Source organism: Diplotaxodon limnothrissa, linkage group LG5 (genome assembly GCF_057381915.1).
Source record: "Diplotaxodon limnothrissa isolate DT_005_m linkage group LG5, D_limnothrissa_male_GT1.1, whole genome shotgun sequence".
Lineage (NCBI taxonomy): Eukaryota > Metazoa > Chordata > Actinopteri > Cichliformes > Cichlidae > Diplotaxodon > Diplotaxodon limnothrissa.
In genome coordinates this window covers 19,225,545-19,247,821 of record NC_140600.1, presented here as the reverse complement: position 1 = coordinate 19,247,821, position 22,277 = coordinate 19,225,545, and the positions used below count along the sequence as shown (strand labels likewise).

Genomic DNA, 22,277 nt, shown 5'->3' with positions numbered 1-22,277 from the left:
GGGTGGAGCGTGGGTAAATTATTGCTTAAAATAAAACCCTGAAGCCTCCCTCATTTTTTGATACGCACACGTTTCTGGTTTTTCCTACCTGATGTTATCCAAAATGCCTTACATGAGTATTCGTGGCCTTGTTTGAGGTAAATAAATAAGAATACAAGCAGAAAACAAACACACAGGGTGCTGTCGGTATAACAGACTTGATTCTTACACAATCATTAATTTAAAGATGAACACCCAATAAAGGAAACATTACACCCCAAAAAGCACATTGTTGATGGTGCTTTCATTTCCCGTTTTCTGATGAGTCTACCAAATAATCAACCATATTAAACATATCATTGTTTTTGCTTACTTTTTTGTTGACACAAGGTTTTTTGATAACCAGCAATAAATTATTACTTAAATCTGCGCTTTGCCTCAGCTCTGTGGAGCGGTACAGGTTAACGGTTTTACTATTTTGTTTCACTCTCACTGTTTTCATGGTACTGTTCTTTTAGTTAAAAGCAAACTAAATTTGACTCATACAAGCTGAAACAAAACCGCCATCTTTTGGAGATGAACCAGTATGGTTAATTGAAATGGTACGTCCCAGTTACCTTTATATGACTGCATGGTTTGAAACAGAAAACAGTTCTGTGACTGTCAGTGGAGCAGCTCCAGGACTTGCCTCTAGAGTACAACTCCATATCACTGCTCTCCACAATTCAGTTAAAAGTTGGACGTTCAGTAGTATTGGAATCTCACAGCTAAATATTGTTTAAGATTGTTCAGATGGTGTAAGAAGGTTGACATTATATGTGCCTAATAAAAACAAAACTCCAAGCCAAGGTGTTTAAGATATAGGAGTGGTGAGGGCCAGAGCTATAAGTAGGTAGGGATTTGAATTTAGGGAAATTAAACAATATATATGTAGTACGGTATATATATTTTATATATTTACAAACTTCACAAAGGTAGAAGTGAATGGATGGATGTTCTACACCCTTGACTTTCCCTGTGTGTCTGAGAAACATGTGTTTTATGGGTAGCTGGTAGAAACTAAAGACTCCTTTTTCTGAGCACTGAAGTGGCTGATGGTTGAAGCAGCCAAATCCTGTCCAGTCAAGAGATGCAGTCGAGTCTGTCATGAATCTGGACATCCTTTACTCATCGATGAATGCAATCTCTTCAAACCTGCAGGGCGAAACATGCAAAGGCTGAGTTAAGACAGCACAGAGCACAAGGCAGCAACCCTGAGTTTTGAATAACAAAATAATGTTAAAATACTAAAGATACAAATGAGCACAATATAAAGCAGGAATGTTTCCAGATTGTAGGGGTGAGGAAAAATAAGGGGTGTGGCCTTGCCTTTTTAGCAGTCAAAGGACGAGTGTCCTTTTGATTGGTGTTGAGAGATTTCCACACGGTGGTTTTAGACATTTCATCAGATATGTTAATATCAGAGGGGTCACACCTGAGGAGCACGGAAAGGAACCAGAGGGTTTAGGGAGAGGTCTCACTCACAGGTGGCACAACAGAACAACACACACTAGTATATAAATACAAGCATGCATGTAGGTTGCTGGGAAAGTGACAAAAATCCTTGTATACAGGGAGTGCAGAATTATTAGGCAAGTTGTATTTTTGAGGAATAATTTTATTATTGAACAACAACCATGTTCTCAATGAACCCAAAAAACTCATTAATATCAAAGCTGAATGTTTTTGGAAGTAGTTTTTAGTTTGTTTTTAGTTTTAGCTATTTTAGGGGGATATCTGTGTGTGCAGGTGACTATTACTGTGCATAATTATTAGGCTACTTAACAAAAAACAAATATATACCCATTACAATTATTTATTTTTACCAGTGAAACCAATATAACATCTCCACATTCACAAATATACATTTCTGACATTCAAAAACAAAACAAAAACAAATCAGCGACCAATATAGCCACCTTTCTTTGCAAGGACACTCAAAAGCCTGCCATCCATGGATTCTGTCAGTGTTTTGATCTGTTCACCATCAACATTGCGTGCAGCAGCAACCACAGCCTCCCAGACACTGTTCAGAGAGGTGTACTGTTGTCCCTCCTTGTAAATCTCACATTTGATGATGGACCACAGGTTCTCAATGGGGTTCAGATCAGGTGAACAAGGTAGCCATGTCATTAGTTTTTCTTCTTTTATACCCTTTCTTGCCAGCCACGCTGTGGAGTACTTGGACACGTGTGATGGAGCATTGTCCTGCATGAAAATCATGTTTTTCTTGAAGGATGCAGACTTCTTCCTGTACCACTGCTTGAAGAAGGTGTCTTCCAGAAACTGGCAGTAGGACTGGGAGTTGAGCTTGACTCCATCCTCAACCCGAAAAGGCCCCACAAGCTCATCTTTGATGATACCAGCCCAAACCAGTACTCCACCTCCACCTTGCTGGCGTCTGAGTCGGACTGGAGCTCTCTGCCCTTTACCAATCCAGCCACGGGCCCATCCATCTGGCCCATCAAGATTCACTCTCATTTCATCAGTCCATAAAACCTTAGAAAAATCAGTCTTGAGATATTTCTTGGCCCGGTCTTGACGTTTCAGCTTGTGTGTCTTGTTCAGTGGTGGTCGTCTTTCAGCCTTTCTTACCTTTTCTCAGTTCACGGGCAGTTATTTTGCGCCTTGGTTTTTCCACACGCTTCTTGCGACCCTGTTGACTATTTTGAATGAAACGCTTAATTGTTCGATGATCACGCTTCAGAAGCTTTGCAATTTTGAGACTGCTGCATCCCTCTGCAAGATATCTCACTATTTTTGACTTTTCTGAGCCTGTCAAGTCCTTCTTTTGACCCATTTTGCCAAAGGAAAGGACGTTGCCTAATAATTATGCACACCTGATATAGGGTGTTGATGTCATTAGACCACACCCCTTCTCATTACAGAGATGCACATCACCTAATATGCTTAATTGGTAGTAGGCTTTCCAGCCTATACAGCTTGGAGTAAGACAACATGCATGAAGAGGATGATGTGGACAAAATACTAATTTGCCTAATAATTCTGCACTCCCTGTATAATCTTACCACTCCAAATATGATGTCTATTATTTAAATTTGAACATGTGTGCTCACCTGGGATCGTGGGCTTTTGGAGCCTGAGCAGGCTTGGTCTTCTCCATGGGAATCTGAACTGTAGTCGAATCTTCTTTATTTGTGCTGAGCATAACCTGTGACTCCTGCGAGACAAATCCATGACGTACGCGCTCAATATGTGCACATTTATGCATTCACAAAAGGTGAACTTTACATTTTAAAATTCCCTTTAGACTACCTCTTCAATCTTTTTCGAGGCATCGTCAAGATTTTTTTTCTTCCACTCGGGCATTAGGTCATCTAGATAGCTTAGCTCTCGCTTGGAGAAACACAAGTCCAACACCTTGCGGATGAAAACCAGAGCCAACACCTGCAGAAAAAGGCAGACGAACAGGCTCGGTGTTTAAACAGAAGATACGGCTCCACTAGGTAAGACGGAATGGTTGTGGTCAACTCACCATCATGGGGAAGACTATGGCCGCCGGTGATGTCTTAATGACCCAGAGAAGCACCAGACACGTGAGCTGGGTGACAGTAAACAGATGCACCTTTCTCAAGGGAACGTGTCGCAGGTAGATGAAATCTGGCTGGTGCTTCGCCGGCATACCAAACAGTTTCAGACGGTCAAAGAACTGAGAAGTGGTAAAGATGAAAGCAGGTGTTATGGAAGTTGGCAAAGGAGAGAACAAATTAATGAGAGCAAAGCAAAGAGACAGATGGTGAATATGGAAAAAGAATGAATGCATCTGGTTAGTTCAGACAATAAACTGTCAGGCCATGATTAATTGCAACAGCATTATAATTAGAAAAGGCAAGGGTGCAGCAGGGGGCATCCAGCAAGAGAGGACAAGAGAACAGTTTTAATTATTTTGCAGTTTTGAGTCAGAGTTGGTGTTTTTTGGGGTTTTTTTTTTTTTGGAAGTACGTTATTCATAGTGTAGTATTGTTTCAGACATTCTCCAAAAACAGTCTGCATGCCAAAATATCCTTGGGCAAGATACCGAACCCCGAGGAGCTCCTGATGTGTTCATCAGAGTGTTAATATATACAGCAGCATGCATCGAGAAGGGGCCGGAGTAACCACTTTTTCCTGGTTTGAACCTCCTCACTGGCAAAGACCAGTCTGCGTGGAGTCTGCATGTTCTACTGTGTCTGTGCGTGTTTCCTTCCACAGTCCAAAAACATGCTTGTTAGATCAATTGGTTATTTAATTTGGCTGCATGTAAGGATTGGAGAATGAGTGGTTGCCTGTCTCTCTGTGTTAGTCGTGTGGTGGATCGGCAATCTGTGCAATGGCTGGCGTATTCAATCACACCAGGACAAGGCGCCTTCAGCTGCCACCAGATTAAAGGAAGGAGAGCTTTCTAAATAATCATAATCACAGTATATTTTGTTTTTGTGTCAACTGCGCAATCATGCTGCATAGTTCCTCACCTGGATGCCTTTTAATGAAGACACTCCCATGTAGAGGAAAACACCATACAACACTGGCATAGGAATGAGCTGAAAAAACAAACAGACATTATATTTTTATCAGCTAATTTATCCATTAACTTCCATTATAAGTATTATATTTTTTTTTACAGCAGATATTTCTTGTCATAGTAGGTATATTGCACATCTGATTCATGTGTAATACACCAGAGGGGGCCACCATTATATAGCTTCTCTGACTAACCTTGAGGGCTCTAGTCATGAATACAGATAAGCCCATGAGCAGGAAGATGACCAGGCCAGTAAGTCTCTGTTCTCTGATCCCCAGGAAGCGAGGCTGCTCCCCTGGAGCTGAGCTCTCTGACTCCAGCTTCAGACTATTGACATGAGAGATCGACAAGACAGTGGCTGCCACGAACCAGGGCAAGCCCATGATGGAGCATACGGCCAGCATCACTCCCACCATCAGCAGGTCCAGATGGTACCCACAGCCTTTCTGTATCGCAGAAGTCCGAAAATCAGAAAAGCTTCAGGACTTATTTGAATATGATTAAAAAAATGTTGTCTTACCAGTAGTTTGTGCTCTTTGCGGTTGACTATAACGGCAGTTATTTGTTGGTCCATGAAGATGAGGATCGTACAGAGAAGAGCAGGAATCGATGCAACCAAAGCTGTCCACCATGGATTTCGCCCTATTGGATTGATGAACCAACCACGATCATCTCTGGTAGGCTGAAGAGGTAATTACCAGAAATATAATGCAATAATGCAGCTAATCATCCTCAATGGTTTTATATCATGAAGTGCAAGTTATACAGTTCCTCTATACCTGGAATTTGCTTGGCACATTCAGCTTTTGGGAGGGTACTCCAATGGCAAAGTCAATCAGGACCATAAAAACAATGGTAAGAAACACTGCAAAATCACTGATCATAGACCGCACCTGAGCAGAAGAGACAACAAGGCTACGAGATTAATGATCATTAACACAATGCAATAAGTTTTAATGCTATTGCCAGTGCCTACTAATCTATTACTCATGATGTGGTTAGTTACCTTAGTGGGGAAATAACGGCTAGTCTTGAATTGTTTGAGAAAGGCAGACATGAAGAACGTTGAAAAGAACAAGATAGCAGACCAGAAAAGGACATCTGGGGTGTAGGGGCCATGGTGACCGCATGCTGTCCCAACAAAGTGGCCGTGCAGACTGATACACTCCTACAGAGATGAACAGAGATCCTATTACAATAAATGCATCACATTCATTCATGCATCACATAAAACTGTTTTATCAGAATTATGTGGCGGACTGGAAGAGTCTACAGAGCATAAAAAAGACATAAAACAGACAAACAAAATGGCCTTTGGTGTGCTTAGCTAAACACACAGCAGCGAGAGTTTAATTGAAGTCTCCTTGTCAGTGTTTGCAAAGCTCCTTAAGTGAGGTCGGCTGCACATTGGAAGGTGAGGGGGTTAGTTGAATGTTAACAAGTTGGGAAAGTAAACAAGCTGGAACAAATGTGGCAAGTGCTATTATGAAAGTTATATCAACATTAGACTTCATTAGATGTGTGTTCCCACATAGTTACGTTACCTTGACAGTCAGGTTGGTCCAGGGTACAGCAGAGGCTGTGATGTTTCTCTCAGTCCAAATTTCCACGGTTTCATTACTTGGATTATCAGGTTCTGCACACTTACAGCTACAGACAAAGACGCATAACACACACAATGAATTGAACTATACATCAGCTCACAAAAATGTGTTTTTTTTCTTCAGTAGTCAGAACAAGTCAAGCATAAGATGAGGAAAGCAGGAAAGTGATCAGCAAAAAAAGAACGAGCAGTGAAAAAGCTACAGCGTAAACATTCTGGTAAACTCTCGAGGAAATTGAGTTACTGACTATGCCAGGGTGAGCTTGTCCAAATCACTGTATGCGTTGTAAGGGTAGAGTTCTCCCAGGTGAAACAGTTTTTCCAAAGCCTCATAGATGAAGATGAGGCAGATGAGGGCAGCAAAGGCCTCCTCTGTGAAACGAGTGATGTAGCACACCAGGGAACTAGCATCTGTGGCAACCAACAGTAAACACAGCAGGGCTGTCCATAAGCCTATGCAAGTCCGCAGCGACAGATAAGAAAGGTCGTAGTCCCTGAAAGAGGAGAGGAGAGGAAATGAGAGAAGAGACTAAAGTTAGAGCACAGCGGGGAACAGGGACAAATGTCATTTTGGCGATAATGATGTCACAAGGAAGCTGTTGTGAGTCCTGTACATACTTGCAGAATTTGAAGAGGATTTTCTCAAACACAAGAACAGGACCTGTGCTGCCCAGGATGGTGAGAGGCTGACCAGCAAACAGCGAGTAGGCTACTCCAGTCATAGACGCACCAAATAAGGACTCAATGGCGCTCTACAACATATGTTGCAAATGCAGAGAGCCTGTAACCTTTGCTACACAATCTTCAGTAACATTCAGTCTTGATGCTGTGGTAGTAATGGCCTAAAGACACGGCAGTATATAACTACAATATAGTACTGTGAATGTGTCCTTGAGTGTGTTTAAGCTCTTACAATACGTCCTTCTGTCGCCTCCCCCAGCAGTCCCCCGAAGGTGATGACAGGAGACATGCAGGCACAGTAGAGGAAGAGGAAGGAGGCCACACACTGGAGGCTGACACCATCCTTAAAATCACTCCAATAGAATGGAGCTTTCCTCTTGATGTCCAGGATCAGACCACCAAATAACCTGATCGCAGCACATATGGAAAGAAGAGGACTAGTTCAGTAAAAAAAGACAGTTTAACCTGACATATCCTCACTGCATGAACATGATGAGCATGGAATATTTTCAGAAACAGTTCTATTTTTTTGTTGTTTTTTTTTGTATTTGCAAAAACACGTCAAGGCAAAGAATAGTACAGTACATGGACTTGGGACACTTAAAGAAAGGGGGGAAACTGGTACTAACATTTGCCTAACGAGCAACATGTCCCCTGTTTGATCTGGGGTTGGGTCAGGAACGACATTCAGTGTAAAAAAATGGAAAAAAAAAAAACAAGGGGAAAAAATCAGCCAAATCAAACGTGTAACTACCTGCTGTACCAGGCCCTAGTGAGTAAGGAAGCAGCATGGTACTTATTGAATTACTGAAATAACTAGCTTAACTATAGTGAAACTAGCAAGTGTAACGCCTTTGTGGCACTGCTTTATAGTCCTCAAGTCTAATGGCTGCTTCTAGTGGCTCTGTGGTGTTGTAGAAAGGTTCACTGGGATTGTGGTGTGTGACAGATCACAGCTCCTTGCTGTAATAAGTCACCTAATTGACCTACAACCTATGAGCCATAGCAGCATCTTGGCACTCTTCAACTTTAATCGGTGCTGTATCAAACATTTGAAACAGCCTCACAATAAAATCACAATAATTTCAAGTTATTGTGTTAATGTAAATAGGAAAAGTGCTGAGGAAAGACACCTGCAAAAGATCTGGAGCCACCATAAAGGCCTTGAGTGGCTCAGCAGGGCAAGTTTATCAGTAGTTTAGCAGCAGTTTAGACTTGTAGCGCAACACTCTCTGTCATGACCTCCTCCAAACAGTCCGCAGTTCTAAGGAGGGAGCCTGTGATCGTCACGTGTTCAGCATTCAAGTGACTTTTTATGCTGTGTAGAATTCAGATTGCACTGTGGAAAATGTGCACATTTGCTGCTGGATGAGAACAACAAAATTTAATTCATCTACCTCTCAAAGGTTCAGTCTTTTATGCTAAACTGAGATAAACAGCTCCTGGCTCAAGCTACACAGCTAACACACAAATGGACATTATAGTCATCTAATTTAACTCTTGGCATGATAGTTGCTACTATTTTCTAAATTCAAGTTATTACTTTAAGATTAATTTGGACAATTGATAACATGATGATCAGAAGAAAAAAATGGGTTAAAATGAAGTTGCCTGTAAATGATTGTTGTAGACAAAATGGACAAGATGTGATTGTACTAACCTTTATTTCAATAAAATGGAACTTTTTTTTGTACCTCACTAAAAATTGTGGTGTGTGGGATGTAAATAGAAAAGATAAAAAGAATCTTGTTGAGAAAGAAGATTTCAAAGACAACCTTTTCTTTAAAGAATAAAGTAAAATGTTTTCGTCTTCAGTTTCCTTCAGGCTGTCACATTCGCACTGGTAATTGTCACTTGTCTGTTCCTCACAAATCCAAATTTAGATTTCGTGACCGGAGCAAATGGGAACACAGTGAAGAGTGCTAAACTCAGGCCCAGGCTGCAACACATCCATTAAGGCACCTAACTGCAAGCTGTTTTAAGGGTTACATTTCTGGGGGAAAACACCCTGCTGTCTGAATATGCCTTCTACAGTCACCATTACAGAAGCAAGAAGTCTGGGCAAACCTTCCAGTTCTCTGCAGTTCTGGCCCGTGGTGTTCAGCATGCAGCTCTTCCTCTTCCTGACAGACGGTGCCATTAGGGACTCCAGGCATCTTCCTTTTCTCCTGCAGATATCAAGGAATGCAAAATTATGATACACTGAACCAACAGTTATAAATTTTCGTTGTACAAATATCTTTAATTGACTGCAGCTATGTACCTGAGATGGGACCTTTTTTGGGGGTTCAATACGGATTGAGGGGTCCCACTCTCCTGGTGGCAGGACAGTTACTTGGTCTAGAAACTCATCTATTCCCGCTAGAAGGTCACTTCTGTCCTTTGCCTTATATGCTACATCATGAAAAATCTGGTACAGAAAAAAGCAAAAGAAATAGAAAACTCAGCCTCTTTATACCTGCAAGAGAGATGCTCAGATTTATTTTGATTGACAGAGTGCTTACCTCATCTGTCATGATGGTTGCCATGGAGCGACCGATTTCATGGTATTGCTGAGCCTTCCCATCAGGGCCAAGAAGTATGAAGAGGAACCTAATATTTGTCAGCAGATGAATTTCAGTTTATAAAGAGTTTCTGGAATATTGAATTTGATTTTATGATTAAAGCAGGGAGCTGCAGCTGTCTACCTGGTCGGTATGGGCACCTCTGTAAGTCCAGTGAGCAGCACAGCAGGGGAAAGGCGCACAAAGGCTACAATAGGCCTCTCCAGGAAGTCCAGCTCTCCCACCAGCACATTGGAAGCCTCTGCACCCTCTGGGATCTTTTTCATGAAGTGCAGATCCACCTGTTCAGACAGGACAGATGCAAATATCAGTACAGGATTTGATCTCAATGTTGATGTTATGATGTAAGTCGATTGGGATTTTTGTTACGGTATTTAAAAACGTTGTTTGTGAATTTTTTGTATATCTATTCTTCATTTGTCTCCAGTTTTCTTTTCTATGCTATTGTAACTTGTCTGCCCAGAATTAATGTCCTTAATTTTCTTCTCTTTAGCGTGTTGTTTATTGATTTACTGTAATAACTAACTTAACTGTAGAGAACCGAGCAGGTCCAGTGCTCATTGGAAACCTTTGTCTGTGGCTTTATGGCACTGCTTTTTAGTCTTTCGTTGGTGGACTGCTGTTAGTGGCTCTGTGTTGTTGTGGTTATCACATTTGCCTTACATGTGGAAAAACCTCTTGTTTGATACTAAGAGGAAACACAAAAACCCAACCTCAGGGGGTTACAAGCCTGGATAAATGGGAGTGTTGAGTAAGAAAGGGCATCTGCTATGGCAACCCTTTGGGAGGCTCTAAAAGTACCTTTATTGATGGGCTACTGCTGTGTGTTGTTCCACTGTAGGGGGCACTATGTGACACAATTGTTTCTCATTATATTTACAGCATCCCAGTTCAGGTCTCCAGTGCATTCTCAGAGCTGAGAGCCCCCCCCCCCCCCCCCCCCCCCCCCCCCACACACACACACAAAATAAGATCTGTTGTTGTTGTTTAGCATAATCATATTTACAAGTATTCTGGGGTTTTTTTAATAGCATTCATCTAAAGAAATGCAACATTTGCTCTACAGCCTGCTTGTTTACCTTACTCAGGTCCACCTGAGTGCTGTCCTGTCCAGCACCGTTCTTAGCTGCTTCGTTGGATTGAATAGGCTGGGGAGACGTGGCTGACCCTGCAGGGTGTTTATGTGCATGTGTGATGGAAGGAGACAAATGATTCAGAGTCAGTAAATATGATAGTTGTTGTGCCAAGTCCAAACTAACAACGATGAATAAAAAAATATATCGCCCTGAAAGAAATATATGTTTGTTATGCAGTCTGACTTACTTTAATCAAATCAAATCAATACTTACTTTTCATGTATTTTTATGTATTTTTACCCTGACTATAATTTGAACTGAAAATCTTAATTAATATTACAATTAAAAACCCAATCAAGGCCCCTCAGCACACAGCCAAAGTACCCCCCCCCCCCCAAAAAAAAGCCAATTTCAGCCCTATATCAAGACATGACTTCTACTTTGATGTAGAGAGCACAAGTCAGGATGCGCTTGTGTGTGACATCCACCATCAAACTCACCAATCAGATGAGGTTCTGACTGTTTGCGTGCTCCCTCTGTGATGGAGCGTACAATGGGAATCAAATTCTTCTTCTTCTCGTTTTGGTGGTGGTGTCTCTTGAGCAGCGCCTCACGAACCCTCACTCTTACGCTGTCATCCAGCTCATTGGATGCCTCCTGGTGGTCCAGTACCATGTCTGCAACGCAGGTCAAACTCATAAACCCAGAGTTTAGTATGATCAGAGCGTTGGTGTTCCACATCAAATCATAATGTCTCAACATTATACCCTCCTTGATTTATGGAACACATGTTAATTTTATGTAACCGCTGCTTTTAAAACAAATACAAGCCAATCTGGTCAGACATCTTTCACTGTTGAACAGAAGGTGAAAGTTTAAAGGGTTATGTCAATATCTGTCCACATGAAACTGCAGAATAATCAGCATCTCTCCATCTTTCTTACCGCTTCTGCACTTTATCAGGCCTTGCTTACTCACTTGTTCTTGTTCTTGTTATTTTTGTTTATGTGTGTGTGTGTGTGTGTGTGTGTGTGTGTGTGTGTGTGTGTGTGTGTGTGTGTGTTTGTTTGCATGATGTGCATAATTACCTCATCCAGTCATGAGTATGCATAAATAAATGAAGGTGCAAAGTTTATTACTTGCATGCAAATGAGTTTGGATCAAAGTAGATTTTATGCAATCACAGTTTCAGCTGCAATTTCCAAGTAAAATCCAGGTGTACAGGTGCTGACAGCAATACAATTTCGGCTCAGGTTTATTACACAAACTGCAGCTTGATGTGCTGCCTAGAACTAGGCTGGTTGTTCTGCAAAGTTACCATAAGAGAAGCAAACTGTGTTTCTGAGTCCAAAAGAATATAGTCGTTCGTGTATGTTGTTCTTCTTGGATTACAACTAGCAGGCATTCTGACAAGGCTACAGTCTGATTCATAGTAACAAAAGTAACATGAGCTAAAGAACTGGCTCTATAGAGCAAGGTGGAGAAAAACAGACAAATAAATGGTATAAGGTTGAATTTGTGCAGCACGGTGGCACGGTGGTTAGCACCGTTGCCGCACAGCAAGAAGGTCCTGAGTTCAATTCCACCATCAGGCCGGGGTCTTTCTGTGTGGAGTTTGCATGTTCTCCCCGTGTTTGCGTGGGTTCCCTCCGGGTACTCTGGCTTCCTCCCACCGTCCAAAGACATGCAGCTTGTGGGGATAGGTGAATTGGATAATCTAAAATTGCCACTAGGTGTGAATGTGAGTGCGAATGGTTGTCTGTCCCTGTGTGTTGGCTCTGTGACAAATTGGCGACCTGTCCAGAGCGTACCCCGCCTCTCGCCCTATGACAGCTGGGATCAGCTCCAGCGCCCCCCGCGACCCTGAAAAGGATAAGCGGTAGCGGATGGATGGATGGATTACTGACAATGGGACTATTAGACAGGCCAATATGCAGACCAATGGAAAAGTTGGGAAGATCTCTTGGAGCCATTTTTGAACAACTAGAGATTCCAAGATCATCGGTTCAAACAATTGTAAATACAAGTTATTTTGACATGTCACCTCTTTTGTTACCACCCAAACCGTCACCCTCAGATGAGAGGAAATTTCATGTTCACATATAACTCAGGAATCACCGAGGTTCAAGCCTGCCATGAACCAGAAACTACCGGAAGACCAGCGTCACTTACTACAGTGAAGTGAGTTTTACTCTCTGTGGGCTGAGAGTGTGCCAACCTAGAAAGAAGCTTCTGCTCCAAAATCAACACCTTAAAGCTTGACTGAATTTCTAGCTTTCCACATAAAAGTTTTCTGGAGAAAAGTTTTATTGTCAGAGGAGACAAAGATTGAGCTATTGGGCCAAAATGATAAGAGGTATGTTTGGAGGAATAAAGGTGAGGTTTTCAAACATAAGAACACTGTACCAGCTGTCAAGCAAGGTGGTAGTAGCATCATGCTCTGCAGCTGATATGTTACACAAAGCAAATGGGTTAATGAAAAAGGAGGACTACCTCCAACAGCTAGATGGTAAACACAACTGACAACTGGGTGTGCCAACAAAGCACTGATCCCAAACACATGTCAAAACTGGTTTTGGAATGGATAAAGCAGCTAACATTACAGTTTTTCACAGACACTAGGACACATTTCTCAATACTTAGGTCACGTTTGCAAAACTCCTCACACAGTGAGCACAACAGAAGTCTATGTGGGCTAAACTGAGGACCAGTTATCATTGTTTTGGCTCAAAATGCATTCAATGACTACATCTCTCAAATTTCATGAATTATCTTCTCACTCAGACACAACAACTGCCAAAAATCTTTGTACGTACAGGACATTTTGCATGTGCTTACATACTGTTTTCAAAACTGTTAAACTTATGGCCAAAACAATAACACAATGCAAAACTTGAAAAGACAGCAAAATCCAACAGCAATATTTTATTGAAACATATTTTAAATCTAAAAATGCAGTTTAACCAGCCACAGCTTATTCTCATTGTAGATGAACATCTACACAGGTGTTACTCCTTCAATTTTTCAACTCCTTCAATTCTGGCATGCCAGAAGATTCTTTCCTAGGTGTATTACCCTAGATGACATAAGATGTGATGTGGATGAGAACCTGTGGCCAAATGGAGAAGACCGAGTAGAATAGCATTACTATTGTATGTGTATCAGTGGATGGTGTGTATACAAATTCTTGTATTTTGGGATTACTTAGTGCAAAAAAATAAAAATACATAAACAAATATTAACGAATTCTGCATGATGTCTGATTCATTCCAGTAACATATATTGAAATTATAAACAGAGATGTGTCCTTGTTTTACACAGGAAAACACTGTGTAATGCTACATGTTGTTAGTGTTTTTTAGGTCATTGTTTTGTGGGTGACAAAGTGTGTTTGTCGGCTGTCAACCTTTGCTAGTGTTCTGGAAGAATGAGTTTATTTGAGACCTGAATAAAGTGTTTTGGTAGTTGTAGTGCATTTTGAATGTGAAATGAACTGTTTTGCCAAGCTGACGGTCAGTTAGGAGGATTGTGTGAAAAGTTTTGCAAAAGTGACCTAAGTATTGGGAAATGTGTCCTAGCTGCTGTAAAAAACTGTAATGGCTACCAAAAGCAACTGGTCAAGATTCAACTGACTAGGGAGCATTGAAACAAATGCTGTGTGTGTGTGTGTGTGTGTGTGTGTGTGTGTGTGTGTGTGTGTGTGTGTGTGTGTGTGTGTGTGTGTGTGTGTGTACACTTTTGACCCGGTAACCTAGAGAAAATACAAAACAAAACAAACAAACAGCAATCCTTGTTTTTTAAAGTCATTAAAGATGTATGCAGTGAAATGATTCCATCCTGGAAAAAGAACACTTCAAAGAAATAATTAAGTTCAGAATGACCATGACCTTCATGCCCATAATGGGTGTATATAAACTTCTGACCACAATTATATGCCAAACATGAGAAAACAGCACATGATAAAGACCAATAATAAGTTTTGTTTCGCCCTTAATAATGAGTCTGAACCTGCCTTCTTATATAGAGCACTCGGGTAGAGTCATATTAACATACAAGTGTTCTCACCTGCGATCTCTTCAATGCAGTCAGCATGCATGTCAAGCAATACGCTGCCGTTGATAATGCAACTGCGCAGCTCAAATAGACTGTGGAGGGAAAGCGTAGCAACGTAAGGCTTGCTCCACCTTTCTCCACCGTCCTCCACATCTTCCTCAAACTTCAGCCATCTGCAGCATAAAGAGATGTTATTTAGCAACTTGCAAGTTGGAGCACATGTGAAGTATTATTATTATGATTTTTTCCTTCTGTTTAATTCGCTATATTGATTACAAAGGCTACCATACAAAGGCTTAATTATTTTTATAAAACTTAAGAACATAATTTCAATCTTATAAATTGACAAAGTGTCATTTAAATGACAACAGCTGAGCCAAAACAAGCTGTTACTGTGGATAAAGAATAACATGTAAAGAAATGTTTGCTTTAGCAAAAGCTTCTTTTCAGCTACCATTAAAAAAACAAACAGCATTTCTATCACTTCTTCATTTTTGCATTTTTTTAGAAGGTCAATAGTATAATTTATTCCTAAGTATATCTACTGTCAGTTTTCTACAAAAGTCCCCACTTGGTACATTTGCTGTACATCGTCTCCCAGCAGATAAAATGTTCCTCACCTGATTAGTGCTTTTGAACAAAGCATTAACCTGACTCCTGCAGTAGCTCTGCAATCAGAGCTTGATTGTAAAGGGCACCGTTAGCCCATTGTTCAGTCTCCTCTGGCTTTTTGGTCTCATTCTAGTTGCAGATATATAACTTCAATGTATTTGGGCTGTTTAGGGCTGTTAGAGCACATATAGTGTCGCTCTATATGTGTGGATAATGTGGGTTCAGTGTACAGTGTAATTTATTTTATAACTGTTTTTTAGTTTTATGATTGCAGACATTAGGAATATTTAAATAAAGTATTAGTTAAAATAAAAATCATATGATAAATGTTTTATTTATTTATTTATTTTTAATGATTTAATTCTATGGGTGTTGTTTGGGCTTTAATCTTTCTGTTGTTGGAGCTCCAGTTTTATTCTTGAGTTATTAATTTGTCAAAAAAGACACAAAACGGAAAATCTGTCACGTTGTGTCATTGTTGTTTTTTTTGCTTCCAATTTCCTTGTTACTGCTCCACTGCTACATGATATTATACTGATTTTCTGTTTCCAAAATATCTTGTAAATATTTAGAGTTGACCTCTCACACACGGAGGACAGTGAGCTACCACACAAGTTGCTGGTTTGTCCAGCAGGAGTTGCTGATGCAGAGACTTAAAACCTTTAGGTAAGAACTGAAACCAAAGGCCCTTGAGAACAGATGCTATGCTTTCCCAGCCGTGGCTATAATAGGGACTGCTTGACTCACGTCGGGTCTTTTTAAAGGAGTTCCTTGAAGTATGATGAATACACTTCTTCTTCAGGTTAAGTGTAGAGGGAGTATTCAACTTTAAATAGAAAGCTGTTTTTCTTTCCCACGCATAGATGTGCTTTAAATCTCTTGTACAGTGGTTCACACCACCAAATAAAAAAAAGTGAGCATGAGAAACTTAGATTTGGCATTTGAACAGCACAAATAAGCCATATTTGTTTGACTCACGGCTTTTGATCTTTTCACCTTGAGCTAACCTTCAGCGAGCTTTAAGTGTAACTACCTCTTGTAGACTTCCCTCTTCATATTAGTGCCGCTGTAGAGCTGCCAGGCTGTCAGAAACCTTATTGCTAAGCACTGTTACCAACAGCTCCCTGAGGAGATATCCTGACCTGGCTGTTTCTTTCCACTCAGCATCCTTGCCATCCTTGACACAGATCTCATCCAGCTCGGTGAACAGCTCATGGGACACGTGTTCAGCGTCCTCCTCATTGCCTAGAATGAACTGGACCCGCTGGGATGGTGTGTCTGGTGATGTGTGGGAGGAAGGAGAGGTGACGTGTAGGTTCTCAAAAGACTTTCCAAAACACAACATTTCTTACTCTGTCCTTACATGCCTTTTAATGGCTTCTGAGCCCACATGCATACATACTTTAACACACATTTGTACACATGTGCAGCATGCTGATTTGTTCCTGTTCTGTGTTAGCTAATTAGTGGTTTGTCAATTTCAGCCTGGAGTCCTGCATGTGTGAAGTGCCCACAATATTGATAGGCTTTGTTTAACAACCACTACCTACTCTATGGGTGCTGGTCCTGTTAGCAAGTCACTATATGGCTCCATCTGATTGGTGAATGACTATATGAGCCAAAATAATCAAAATAATGCATCTAAACTGTAAAACACTTTAAGTAATGGGGTAGCCTAAGAAAAATTCTGATGTGTTTGTTTCTGTATGCGCTACCATGACTAGAACTGGTTGTCTCATTCTCCTCGCTTTGTTGTGCTGCAATGCTGCTTGCCCTTCTGTCTCTCTTGCGGTGGCGGGAACCATGACCTTTGTGGTGACGATGGCTCTGCCTGGGCATCCGGACCCCAACGAACAGAGTCCTGTGACCTGAAAACAATGCAAAAAAAAAAGACAAGAAAAATTAAAAGAAAGTATATTTGATTATCAAGTAAACATGCGAGCATTTTAATGTCACACAGGCATGCACTTTAGTTTAACTTCATTTTATCTGATGAAAAGACTGTAAGGAGTTTAGTGGATTGACAAAACAAGTAGTTATTATGCAAATAGGCTAATCCGAGATGCAAGATGTCTTCATAAGTTCTATTTTTATTGTTAATTTATTTAATAAACATGAAACAAGGAGAGCTCCCGTTAGACCAAAGGGACTCACAATGAAGAGGTTTTTGCTCCTGCTGTCAATTGATTGCTGTGTGGTGAAGATTTGCAACCAAAATTTAAAACTGATGGTTATCTTGAGAGAGCTTCAGTAATTTTACAAGATTTGACTAGAGACTATGTGACCTGTTTTTGTGCAATTAGTTTACTCTCTACAGGTATTTTTAAGTTTACCCGCAATATTAAGAGCATTTAGCGCTTGGAAAAAGAATTATCTTCAAACACTGAGAGGGGAAAAACATGAAGGAATAATGTGTCCTATGATTTCTCAGCATGCAGGATAAAAGTGAAAGCCATTAAACTCAGGCATAGGTGTTAAACTCCACGGGGAAAATGAGAAAACAACACCCTTCCTGTCCTATATTAGTCTTGACTGTTGCCATCATTAATTATCATTAGTGGATTCAATTTCAAAAACAGCGTGGTGTGATAACCAAGAGACTGATTGCATGTGACACTGTATATACTGGAGCTTTATTTGAATATTAGTCTTTTTGAATAAATAAATAAACAACAGGCTTACACAAATAGATTTTAAACATTTTGAGAGAATAATTCTGCATAAGACATATGAATTTTATTATTTTTGAATATGAGTGAACGTACATGCAGGCACTCATGGACACACGTTATTGATCAGCATCTGGTCAACTCAGCATAGCGTAGTGCAGGACTTCATACATTTGTTTGGCAAGCAGGAGGTTATTGGTTCATTTCCAGCCAGAGATCCAGATCCTACATTGGTCTCATTTTCCACTTGGCGGGCAAATATGTTAACCACTACACTACACTGTTAGCATTGCTGCCTCACAGCAACAATGTTAGCAGTGCTGGGTTTGAAACTACCATCTGGCTGGGGCTTGAAGTTTGCCTGCTCTTCTCATGTCTGTGTGGGCTAACTCTGGGTTCCTACTACAGTCCGAGAACATCTAGTTAGTCGAGTTGGGTTAATTGGTGATTCTAAATTAGATATGAGTATGTCTGTCTCACTAAGTTGGGCCTGCAACAGGCTGGCAACCCGTTAGGAGTGTACTCTAAATAGTTAGCCATACGGATCTGGTCCAATGTGGATCAGGAAGTGCTCAAAGGTGGGGGCTTTGGTTGTCTGATCCCATTCTGCTGAAACTGGTTCTTGAGACATATAAGATTACTTGTATTATGGACAAAGGACCCAAACGAGTGTGTGAGACTGATATACAGCTAGATATAATTGGGAACACCTCAGGATACAGACTGGGTTCTGGAACCGGTCTCCTGGTGAGTGGTTGGAGTATAATCCACTCTGGAGTTGCCTTCAGTGTGAGGCAGTGAGAGGGGGTGGTCAGAGGTAAAAGTGGGCCACAGCGATCCAGCTGATTAAGTTTAATTACGTTTTTTAATACAGTTTAATACTGTAGAGCCAATATATACAGGTTGCAAAAAAGCAAATAAACTTTTAAGCAATTTTTAGCAGATTGGAGCTTTTAGATATTGAGTTTTTATGTTCAGTTGACCACTGAAATAAAAGTTCATTTAGATAATGCACCAAAATAACAACCCACCACCCCCACATCCCCCCAAATAAACATACATGTTTCTGTGTGGCTGCTGAGTCTTTCTAAAAAGTGGGAGTAAATTCAGCTTTTGGAAAGCAATAACGATAGTTTCAGGAAAGTGTTCTTTTATATTGTAAAATTTGGTTTACATTGTAAAATCAGAACTTGGTGTCCATATCCATAAGCTTGGTGCTTATGCTGGATACGAGCTGGATGTTGTGTGGCTGTCTTGGCTGCAACCTCTGCAAGATCATGTGAAAGGTGGAAACTGTGGTCTGGGATTGGCATACTTTGGTGCTGGTCCTCCTTTTTAAGGAGGAGGGCCAAGGGACGTGTTCTAACTTGAACACGTCCCTTGGCCCTTCCCGAGAAGGTGTGCACAAGGGTGCTGGAGAGGACAGTCCATCCACTGGCTGAACATCAGATTCAGGACAAACAATACATTTTCCTTCTTTGTCGTGGATTACTGGATCAGATCTTTATCCTCTTGAGGATTTTTTTTATGTTGGGTGTCCTGCTCGGCGGCACTTCAGGACTATAGGTTATCAGGCCTGTTGTTAAAAGGCTACGTGGTCCATGTACAACTACAGAGAATGCTTTTTTTGGTACCGCTGAAAGTCATACTTGCAGCAGTACAAGTCAGACAGTCTAAAATAAATCTTAACAAAACTGTGACAGATGGATTCTTGCTGACCCTGTATTTTACACATGGGGGCAACTTTCAACAAATCTGCAAGTTACTCACTTTCCAGTTCTTCCTTCTCATAGTGGATGTTCAGCACAGAGCTGGTTCCTCCCTGATCTACCACCACCTCCTCATCAGGCCTCTGATGGACACAGATATAAAAAAGACACATGTAAGCATAATGATTCTGCTTTGATTTTTTTTTTTTTGGTGTAATCAATGCTCTTTGTCTCTAGTAGCCATATTGATTCGGTGGAAATGTTGATCGTCTTCAGCCTTTAAAGATTAGGCCCTGAAAGAAAGTTTTAAAGGTTATTAAGTCAAGAAGTTTCCTGATAAGGAGAAGCTATTGTCACCGCAAAGGACGTTTTTCCACAAGAAGCATCAAATTCCTGAAAGTTATTCTTAGAATGTCTGGTATGGACACATGCAGGAGGACAGGCAGGCGTGCACACTCGGCAGCACACAGACACACACACAGCAGAGGTAAAAAGAGTATGAGTGCAAGGCTCTACTGTCCTGGGGAAATCAAATCAAATTAACAAAGAGCCATTTCCATTGGTGATGAATCTGTTGGCAGACTGCTGCAGGATGTTGCTGTTCTAAGAAACAGTGCAGTTAGCTCACATGCAGTGTGTTTTTCATGGTGAGTGTATCTGACCTATGATAATAAGGGCAGATTGCTTCAAGACATGTTACAAAATGTTTGGAGTAACTCTACTGCTCCATCGTATCTGTTTACAGGATGTTTACAAATATATTACCACAATGAATTTTAAATGAAACAACTCAGATGCAGACTTTCAGATTTAATTCAGTGGGCTGAACAACAAGATTACATAAAAATGTGAGGAACTAAAGCATTTTTACACATAATCCCTTCATTTCAGGGGCTCAATAGTAATTGGAAAAATTAAATAACTGAAAATAAAATGTTCATTTCTAATACTTGGTTAAATACCCTCTGCAGGTAAAGGGCCTGAAGTCTTGAATTCATGTAGTTCACCAGATTCTGGGTTTCCCCACTTTTAATGCTCTGCCAGGCCTTTACTGCAGCAGCTTTAGTTGTTGTTTGTTTGTGGGCCTTTCTGTCCGAATTTTAATCTCCAAGATCTTAGATCTTAGCAAAGTCCAATCTACCCTTTATATTCTTGAGGTTTATGAATGACTTGCACCTTGCAGTGAACTCTATGTATTTACTTTCATGCAGTCTTCTCTTAATTGGTAGACTAGACAGGAGCCTACCTCCTGGTGAGTGTTGTTCACTTGGTTGGCTGTTGTGAAGGTGAAATGATTCTGTGATCATAAACCACTGTTGTCTTCCATGAACACTAGGTCTTTTTGTGTTGCTGAGCTCACCAGTACTTTCCTTCTTTCTCGGCGTGTATCAAACTGTACATTTGGCCACTCCTATTATTGTAGCAATTTATCAGATGGGTTTTTTCCTGTTCACAGCTTGTGGATGGCTTGTTTCACTTGCATGGATCACCTCCTTAGGAGCTCATTTGACCCCATGTTGTCTATTTAAACCAAAGTCTTCCAAATGCCAGCACCACACCTCAAATAAACCCCAGGCCTTTTATCTTTTTAATTGATAATGACATAACAAAGGAATTGCCCATACCTTTCCATTAAATAGCCTCTGAGTCAATTGTCCAGTTACTTTTGTTCCCTTTAAAAAGAGGGCGACACATGTTAAGGAGCTGAAAATCCTAAATCCTTCATTCAATTTGAATGTGGATTAAGTGAAAGCTGACAGTCTACTCATCATGTCTATCCATTATATAACTATAATTGGGATATGTTTCAGTAAACCGGTAAAAAAAAAAAAACATTTGTAAGTGTCCAAATATATATGGACCTAACTATTATAGTACGTTGTTGGTTGGAGCTATTACCAGTAAAATACATTGACAGTTGTTGTAGTTTTGCCTCTGTACACCACCGCGTAGATTTTAAATTAAACAATCAAGATGTGATTGAATTGCATACTTTGTGTAAAGGGGTTTTCCACAAATGTTTCATTAACAGAATCAGACATTTTTATACATAATCTCCCATTTTCAGAGGCTCAAATTAACAAACTAACAGGATTTTAAATGTAAAGATTATTTTATTACTTGGATGAAACTTTGCAGTCAGTGTCTATCTAAAGTCTACAACCCATGGATATCACCAAATGCTGTTTCTTTCCTTCATGTGCTCTGTCAGATGTTTACAGCTGTTATCGTCAGTTGTTGCTTGTTTGTGGGTTTCAGTAACTGAAAAGCTGCCCTACCTGGCTGAAATCAGGTGACTGATTTTAACCCCTTTTTTGCCTTGAGAAATTCTGGAGTTGCTTTTGCAATATGGTTTTGGGTATTTCCTGTGAAGCACCGTTTGATCACTACGGCAGAATTAAGCTGAATGTTTAGCGAGTATAGCTCTGTACACTTCAGAATTCATGCTGCGACTTGTGACAGTCCCATCTGGCAGCCAGACATTCCCCTGCTATAATATTGCCTTCATCGTGTTTGAAGATCATATGATATGCTTTGGATCATTACCTGTTTTTCTCATTCTCCATATGTTTCTTTTCCCATCATTCTGGTACAAGTTCGTCTCAGATTCATCCAAAGGTTGTTTTTTTGTCAGAACTGTGAGTGCTCTTTTAGATATTTTAGCAAAGTCTAATGTGACCTTCCTCTTCTTGAGTGCTGTTGTAAATGCTTTGTGCCCATTCATGAAGAAAACACTTGATTGTGAACTTTAATATATCTACCCTTGGTT

At 40.6% G+C, this 22,277-nt stretch overlaps 1 protein-coding gene across 1 annotated transcript; it reads right to left on the bottom strand.

Annotated features, from left to right (window-relative positions):
- Positions 1–1,167: 1,167 nt before the first annotated feature.
- Positions 1,168–22,067, bottom strand: slc4a8 (solute carrier family 4 member 8). Its single transcript, XM_085354851.1, has 25 exons — positions 22,030–22,067; positions 19,569–19,657; positions 16,845–16,997; positions 16,272–16,407; positions 14,530–14,690; positions 10,965–11,141; positions 10,468–10,556; positions 9,512–9,669; positions 9,329–9,416; positions 9,088–9,234; positions 8,892–8,992; positions 7,057–7,231; positions 6,762–6,895; positions 6,392–6,637; positions 6,085–6,190; positions 5,547–5,708; positions 5,320–5,433; positions 5,061–5,222; positions 4,735–4,986; positions 4,491–4,559; positions 3,515–3,688; positions 3,295–3,426; positions 3,096–3,199; positions 1,348–1,453; positions 1,168–1,173 (listed from the first exon to the last, which is right to left on the bottom strand). The coding sequence occupies exons 1-25, from the start codon at positions 22,065–22,067 to the stop codon at positions 1,168–1,170; spliced, it is 3,279 nt and encodes a 1,092-aa protein (XP_085210977.1).
- Between the last annotated feature and the right edge of the window lie 210 nt (positions 22,068–22,277).

Coding starts and splice junctions, on each gene's coding strand:
- slc4a8 (XM_085354851.1), bottom strand. CDS start 22,067: ATGAGAAAAACAGGTAATGATCCAAAGCATATCATATG. Junction 6,191..6,391: donor GACAAGCTCACCCTGGCATA/GTCAGTAACTCA, acceptor CTTTGTCTGTAG/CTGTAAGTGTGCAGAACCTG. Junction 5,223..5,319: donor ATGTGCCAAGCAAATTCCAG/GTATAGAGGAAC, acceptor TTACCTCTTCAG/CCTACCAGAGATGATCGTGG.